At 37.6% G+C, this 8,664-nt stretch overlaps 1 protein-coding gene across 2 annotated transcripts in view; it reads right to left on the bottom strand.

Moving 5' to 3' along the window:
- LOC107719550 (chromatin assembly factor 1 subunit A-like) overlaps positions 1-8,664 on the bottom strand; it is a 21,329-nt gene that overhangs the window by 3,793 nt on the left and 8,872 nt on the right. For both annotated transcript variants that reach the window (XM_016526987.1, XM_016526988.1), the window contains 3 exons: positions 5,146-5,226; positions 4,945-5,046; positions 4,626-4,872 (listed from right to left, as the gene is read on the bottom strand). In XM_016526987.1, coding sequence (XP_016382473.1) covers positions 4,626-4,872; positions 4,945-5,046; positions 5,146-5,226 — 430 coding nt within the window. The remainder of the gene's footprint in view (positions 1-4,625; positions 4,873-4,944; positions 5,047-5,145; positions 5,227-8,664) is intronic.

Here is an 8,664-nt window from a genome sequence, read left to right as displayed (position 1 = left end):
CTCTCGTTAAGCGTTTTCCTCCCGTAGAAAACCATAAACACTTAATATGGCTTAACACTAGAACATGTGGCTGTTTTTAAAACGTACATAAAAGATTTTTAATAAAACATTCAAGTCTTCCAGTCACTGACTTTTACAAAAATTGTGTGATTTACAATCCCCTGCTGTTAAAAACTGTTTAGATAAAACCAGATTAAAAAAATGGGGCATTTATACCTGTAAGCGCCAGTGCGGGTCAAATTTACCCGCTATATAATGCCTGTATGTTCGAGCTGTCATTTTCGTGCCGCTTATGTTTTAACAGTAGGCCTACATTGCTAGGCAACGCCTTTCACTCACTGAATTAATGGTTATCAGTTTCATAAATAAAGACAAAATGAGTAAAAGAATGCGATTTATGAATGCTGAAGAGGTATAAGAAGCACTAAATGCCACGAGCGATAGAGAGTCTGATGGTGGGGAGGTAAGTAAAGCGTCCTGTCGGCTCAGCATCTGACGGCGATCAATATATCATATTTAGACGTTTTATCCTAATGTTACTCATAACTGTTAAAAATTTGGATTATTTAATTTTTGTTTTGCCATTTCTACTGTGCGTGGGTAAAATTTACCCGCTGGCGCTTTTAGGTATACAGCGACCCTTGGCGGTTTCTAATGTTAATGTATTAAGATCAAATTTTATATGCAGTTTATTAATATAATGTATGCATATGTACAGTCATGTGAAAAAGTTAGGACACCCTATTGAATTCCATGGTTTTCTGTATCAGGACATAATAAATTATCTGGTCCTTGGCAGGTCTTAAAATTCAAAAAATAAAACCTCAGATGAACAACATCATATGACATATCACATCATATGTTTTATTTATTTTTAACAAAAATACACTTATTTTAACAAAAATAAAGCCAAGATGGAAAAGCCATGTGTGACAAAGTTAGGACATCCTATGATTTAACTGCCAGTAGATCCACTTTTAGCAGCAATAACTTGGAAGTAATCATTTTCTGTATGACTTTATCAGTCTCTCACATCGTTCTGGAGGAATTTTGGCTCACTCTTCTTTACAACGTTGCTCAGGTTTATTGAGGTTTGTGGGCATTTGTTTATGCACAGCTCTCGCCACAGCATTTCAGTCAGGATGAGGTCTGGACTTTGACTGGACTGCTGCAACCCCTTGATTCTTTTCTTTTCAGCCGTTCTGTTGTAGATTTGCTGGTGTGCTTGGGATCATTGTCCTGTTGCACGACCCAATTTTGACCCAACTTTAGCTGTCGGACGGATGGCCTCAAATTTGACTCTAGAATACTTTGGTATACAGAGGAGCTCATGGTCGATTCAATGACTGTGAGGTGCCCACGCCCAGTACCTGTGTCTACAAGACAAGCCCAAAACCACCAGCATGTGACTTTTGGTATGAGGTGTTTGTGCTGATATGCTCTTTAGGTTCAGACAGTGTTGTACGCTGTATGCCCAGGCCAATATGTTGATTCGCAAATTTGGCATGTGCTCAGGATCTGTGAAGACTACACTTTTTAAAGCATACTGTACCCCTATGTATACTGGCCATTTGTGTCGGCATTACAGAAAGAGCTGCATGCAGAGACTTAATGTAGCTTATAATGATGGTATGCGATTGCTGCTTAAGGTGCCAAGATGGAGCAGCGCAAGCCAAATGTTTGTCAGTGCTGGTGTGCCAACCTGCGCTGCTGTGTTGCGTAATCTCATGTACAGATGTATGTGTAGGTTATCAGAATCTGTAAACAGTATAATTTTAACACTGACAAACTTGGCACTAAGTTCAGTCAGGCTTTTTTCAAATATGTGGAATCATTGGCGTTTTAGTACACATGTAAATATGTGATATTGTGGTTTTTGTCCTTGTGTGTGTTTTTGTATGTCATTGGTGTGTCTTTGTTTGGACCGAGTGTGTCCTTAATAAAGTTTGATGATGAAACTGTGCTGTCATGTTTTTTTTTAGAGTAGAGGCTTTTTTTCTGGCAAGCCTTCCAAATATGCCATGCTTGTCCCATATTTTTCTAATTGAACTGTCATGAACTTTATCATTTAACATGTTAACTGAGGCCTGTAGAGTCTGCGATGAAGTTCTTGGGTTGTCTGCCATTTCTCTGAGCGTTACACGGTCAGTTCTTGGGGTGAATTTCCAGGGATGTCCACTTCTGGGAGGATTGGTGTCTGTTTTGAATGTCTTCCACTTGTGAATAAACTTTCTCACTGTGGAATAATGAACTTCAAATTGTTTGGAAATGGCCGTATTACCCTTCCCAGATTGATGGCAGCAACAATTGCTTCTGTAAGATCATTGCTGATGTCTTTCCTCTTTAGCATTGTTAACACACACCTGAAGGCTCCAGACCAGCAAACTGCCAAAACTTCTGCTTTTATAGAGCTGCTCACACTTGCTGATGATCAGTTAATCAAAGGTATTTGATTAGCAGTGCCTGACTGTTACTTACCCTCTTAATTCCTATGTTAACAGTAAGGGTTGTCCTAACACACATGGCTTTTCCATCTTGTCTTTATTTTTGTTAAATAAACAATGACACAGTGAAATATGTCATGTGTTGTTGTTCATCTGAGGTTTTATTTTCCTAAATTTAAGACCTGCCAATGACCAGTTATTTTTTATGATGCCCTGATACAGAAAACCATGTAATTCAATAGGGTGTCCTAACTTTTTCACATGACTGTATATGGTGTTTTCTCCCATACCGCAAAACACGGCATAATGACTACGATGATAAAGACCAAACTCAATATACTCCTCTTCATTATTAAAACATAACTAATATGTACAGGCAAGCAGGTGAGCCCAGAATAAACAACTCGCATAGTTTCGCGTTAAGCATTTTCCCATATAGAATAAATTGTCTACAGGCTATTTATGTCACCGTCTTTGTCCATTAACATGCTTTATTTTTAATGATTTTCTATGGGAGGAAAACGTTTAACGTGCAATTTAAGGCATTGCGTTCTGGGCTTGTCTGCTTGCCTGTACGGAGTTGGTCTTTTTAATATCACTTTCTTACTGCATTTCTTAATGCACGTTCATATCTGCTGGTCTGTATATAGTTTGCGTCAGCAATGAGACTTACACTGAATTTGGTCTTTATCATCTTTATCATATACTGGCCATCCGCTTGCCTTGTAGTATACATTATATTAATAAACTAGATATCGAATTTGATCTTTTAATAGCACTATCTGAATACATTAAGCCATATTAAGCGTTTATGGTTTTCTACAGGAGGAAAACCGCTTAACGAGAGACTTTGCGCATTGTGTTCATATTCTGCTGTTCTGTGGCCACGGATTAGCGGGTCTTGTCTTTTTCTCCTACAGGTGACTTGCAGGACCCTGTACGTTACAGTACCAAATTAGTTTTAATCGTTTAACATCCACAGTGTCTTGGCACGATTTGTGTAGATTGCAAGTGATGTCGCAGGTAGCAGAGAGTGCAGGCAGCTAAGTGACACTGTCATTTTGTTTATTTTTTCTTGTCTTCACCACCTGGCTACTTTTGTAAAATGTTAAGAGACTCAATTAAATAAATAAAAAAAATAAAAATAAATAAAAAGATTGCAAGCCACTTCACTTACGGAAGTGCAGGTGTCTGAGAAGTCTGAGAGAGATCTGCAGCTAGACCCTATTGGAAATTTCACTGGTGATTCACACGGTTTTGCTGCACCACTCATTGTGTAAATAGGCTGAAAACAGCCTTTAAAGGGGTCATATGATGCTGCTAAAAAGAACATTATTTTGTGTATTTGGTGTAATGAAATGTGTTTATGCGGTTTAAAGTAAAAAAAACACATTATTTTCCACATACTGTACATTATTGTTTCCACAACGAAGCACACAGCGGCCTAGCGTGAGCGAAAGCCCTGGCTTAGCCTGAGCTGAAGCCGGGCAAGAGTGAGCTGAGGCGGCGGGGTCGAGAACGGCGGTCCCGGCGAAGGAGCGGTGAAAGCCGATCCGGCGATCCACAGCACTAAGTTGATGTATTTCCTCAGCGACCAGCACAGATCAGCTCTAGGCATGGCGAAGCGGATATCGTCCTCTTTTGGAAGACCAAAGTAGCTTCGCTTTCACAACGAAGCACACAGCGTCTTCACGACATGGCTGCAGTGTCAACAATACTACAGCGAGAATAAAAGTTACGTCTTCTTTCTTTGCGTGAACATTTGGGCGGCTTTATGCAAATCTTCCCACATAGTGAGGTAGGTATGTGGGGGCGTGTTCGAACGAGCCGTTTTAGGTAGGTGTGGTTGACTCTTAACTTTTATAAAGAATATCTCTTTGGATTTGAGACTTTAGTCTTTGCAACTTTACAGATCTTCTTTATGCACCAAGAGCTTGTAACACTCTAAAGAGAAAGGAAAAAATGAAATCGCATCATATGACCCCTTTAATACAGTGTGTGTACTTCATCGCAATGCAAATACCATCCCTGCATGATCTCGCACTTGAACACTGTTTGTAGAGGCTCATTAACAATAGCATTTCGTCAAGCAACATCGACTGCAGATGAGAAATCTTTAGCTTCTAACTATATCTATAATCTATCAAGCATATAACAGTCAAGCACACATGCTGTACTCACATTTCTCATTCCTCTGTTGGCGTGAGAGGTCCTGTTCAGGGGTACAGGGCTCGTCTCTAGGTAAAGGCTCAAGAATGCAGATAGCATACGGTTGCAGGAGGTCCAGCCCAGGTTCTTCCCCCTCCCACAGGCAGCCACGCACCACCGATTCCAACACCTTCACCTTCCCTTTAGACATCAGCTCATTCTCCCATTCACGAGCCTTCATCCTCTGACGCACCTTCTGTTTCTCCGGATCTCCACCCTCCTGCAAGAGCAGCCTGTTAGCATCATGACGTGACTTAATGAGGCAACTGAAGAAGGGGGATGTTTAAAATACCTCGTCTTCCTCAAGTGCTCCTTCCCCTTCTGACAGATAACCGTGGGGCACAAAGAATCCATCATCATCGTCGTCATCATCTCCTCCTTCATCGTCATCATCCTGGAAGGAAAAGCCAGATTAAAGTCACCGCCAAATTCAAACATGCAGACAACAATGGCTAATTTGTCACTACAGAAATAGTGATGTCATATTGCTCACCCCCTCACTGTGTGACAGAGACTCTCCTGGCTCCTCTTCCTCCCACTCTTCATCACTGTCCACCTCATAATCCAGCAGGCCCTGATAAGACAAAAACTTCAGGTTGCTATGGAAGCCCATTTCCAACACATAAGAAGAAAAATCATGCTTTGGTAAATAATAAAGTCATAATTATAAATTTCAAAGCAGCTTCAGAGAAAACCACTATGTTAATGTTTATAATCCTAATACCTTCAATGCCTTATAGTTGCATTTAGCAGATTAGAGTTGGGTAATATAATTTACATTTTGCAACTACTCAACTCAACTCAAACTTTATTTATAAAGCACTTTCAACACCAAGATCCAAAGTGCTGTACAGAGAAAGATAAGAGAAAAACAAAAAATAATAATTTCCCAGGAAACTGCCCCAGGCAGTCATAGATATCATTAACATAACCCTTATTACCAAATAAAATCATCTCTGTCTTATCTTCATTCAATTGAAGAAAATTATTTGCCAACCAGCACTTAACCTCTGTCAGACATTGATGCAGAGACTGCAAAGCACATTTATGGTCCTGTTTCAATGGTAAGTAAATTTGTGAATCATCCGCATACAAGTGATAATGAATCCCAAATTTTTCAAAAATAAAACTCAATGGCAACATATACGGAGAAAATAAAATTGGTCCCTGAGGGACCCCACAGACAAGAGGAGCAGTAGAAGAAGAAGAGTAATCACCTAAACTGACTGAAAAAGTCCTATCCTTCAGATAAGAGGAGAAACATTTTAAGGCTAAGCCCTGAACACCAACATGATTCTTGAGACGAGCAATAAGTATATTGTGATCAACTGTATCGAATGCTGCATTAAGATCTAACAAAATTAGAACACAACTGTATCGAATGCTGCAGTAAGATCTAACAAAATTAGAACAACACAACTCCCAGAGTCAACACCTCTTAAGATATCATTGGAGACCCTCAAAAGAGCAGACTCTGTACTGTGGCCGGCTCTAAAACCAGATTGGAATCTATCTAAGATATTATTCCTCTTTAAAACTACATTTAAATGCTCCAACACAATTACTATATCATGCAATCAAGCAGATGAGATTGTCTAGTATAAATCTCCCAACATGAGTATACCACATGTACATGGATATACATACTTAAATATATCCAACTTTATATAAAAAGTAGGGCAACAATTTAGTTACATTTTGTCACAACGAGATAAAATCAAAACTGACAAAGTAATGATATAAAAAGTTGAAATTATGAGATAAATGGCGTCAAAAATGACAAAAAGGCATAACTGGGATAAAAAAAAAAAACATTATGACAAAGCTAAAATAAATAAAAAGTCATTTTTTGCCATAATGACTTTTCCACCCTCAGTTTCGACTTTGATAATTTTACCTTGCAATTACAACTTCGATTTTAAATGGTCAATTGTGATTTACCAGCTACAGTGAAAAAAACTCTACTAAGAATAACTTCTATAAATTATGAGAAACACATGTTTATCAGTAGCTGCAAATTATCCTTTGGTTTATTTCTGCAAAATTTTCTACCCTGTTTTCCATTCTGGCAAAGTTTAATGTATTTGACATTTTTAATTTTGAAGTTTTATTTTTTTTATTTGATAGAAATTAGTGATTTTTACGTGGTCAAAACCATAGGTTACACATTATGAACATGTAAAATGATCTTAATCTGTCATCTCACTAGCCAATTAATAAACTTCAAACATAGAGTTGCTATAGAATCAGAGGCAGTTGGGGCATTGTTGGGTTTATTTCTGAATTGCTTGAAATCAGAGGAAGCAGTTAGTGAACTGGACTCTCAGGCCCTCGACAGTGACCAATGAACTTCTTTGCAAGCTGAAAAACTGCCAAGTCATTGTCCTGCTCGGATCTCATCCAAACTTTTCCTAAGTAAACAAAGTCACATACAGCCACAGATTGTATCATGTATATCTTATAAGAAATAAAATTTTCCTTGGTGCTACTGAGAAATGACCTCACAACACAAGTGTATTTAGACAGTAATCACAATCACAATAATGTTGCCATGACAACAGTAAAGTTTAAGGTGGCTCTGATGCTGCATTTCCAGTTCTTTCCACAGGCTTGAAATATACTTGCGGTGGTAGCTGAGTGAAAATCCTCCAATTACCCATGGCACAAAAATGGTCTACTCTACTACATGTGACAAACTACAAATAATGTGTGACTTTTAACAATATTTTTATTTATTGAAATTCATTTTGATACAGATTATGCTGTGTTTAGGGAGATATGAAGTACCTTTTATCCATTTACCACAAAATTTCTCAACTACACCATTAATTTATATGAAATATTACATTTTTATGGGAAAAAAAAAAACACTTTAACCATGACCAAAATTAAATATTTAATTTGTTTCTGGATATTGATCTAGGTGTTAGGGGCAGAAATCTGCCATCTGCTGGCTACAGAAAAATCTGTAGGAAATACAGCATTAGTAATTTCCATATACATGCAGCAGAGGCCCATAGAGATCCATTAATTTTTTTGGATGAGGTTAACTGCTCTTATAAATGCAATGTGGAACAAACATGATCACACAAACGTATGTGCGCACGCACACACACACACCTGCTCTTTGACTGTGAAATATCCACCGCGTCTCTGCAGCGCATGTGGGATTGTCAGTGGGAATAAACAGGTCTTGCTAGGGCTGCACGATATATCGAAATTGTCGAAATATCGCAAATGTAAACATCGCGATATGCATATCGCAACTGCATGCAATATCTGAATCATTTTAATAATAGGTTACTTCAATCTTCAATTTTACACTTAATTATTACATTTCTGTACGTGAATACTTCTGTTTCAGGGTTTCTACAGGATTTTTAAGCTCAAATTTAAGACCTTTTTAAGACCTGCACCAATAAAATTATTACCATATGAGCGGGGTAGGGCAATGTCTATAGTACCATATTAAACTGTAAAATTACTGTAAAAAGCATAATTTACAGTTCAGATACAAGTTTTCACAAAAACAAAAAGTTTTATAAAATTATAAACTTTACATTTCAGCCTTTAAACCATTTTTAAGAAAATGGATGAGTCAAAAGTATTAATTACTATATTAATTTAAACAATTATTAACAATGAATTATTTTATCAATTAAATAACAAATTAGGGGTGTGCGATATTGACAAAAAATTATATCTCGATAATTTACAGGGATTTTATCGATAACGATAATTAGACAATATTTTGCTGAATGTGTCGATATCTTATGTCTAATTGTGCTGACAGCTGACTCCTGAATTTTTTTATATTCTTCATATTCTGTGTGGTCAGTTCACAGCAGTGATAGAAATTAATCATTTCCAACAAGTTTTATGGGCATTTTTACCTTTAAGCCATTTTTTCTAGAAGTATGTACCATCTTTTGAGTAAAATTCTTGCATTTGGGCTGTTACCAAGCAAATGAAATCAGTATCAACAAAATTGATCTTTGCAATGCAGAGGAAA

This window comes from Sinocyclocheilus rhinocerous, unplaced genomic scaffold, assembly GCF_001515625.1.
Source record: "Sinocyclocheilus rhinocerous isolate Xijiao unplaced genomic scaffold, SAMN03320098_v1.1 scaffold1294, whole genome shotgun sequence".
Taxonomy (NCBI): domain Eukaryota; kingdom Metazoa; phylum Chordata; class Actinopteri; order Cypriniformes; family Cyprinidae; genus Sinocyclocheilus; species Sinocyclocheilus rhinocerous.
This window is presented reverse-complemented; position numbering and strand designations above follow the sequence as displayed.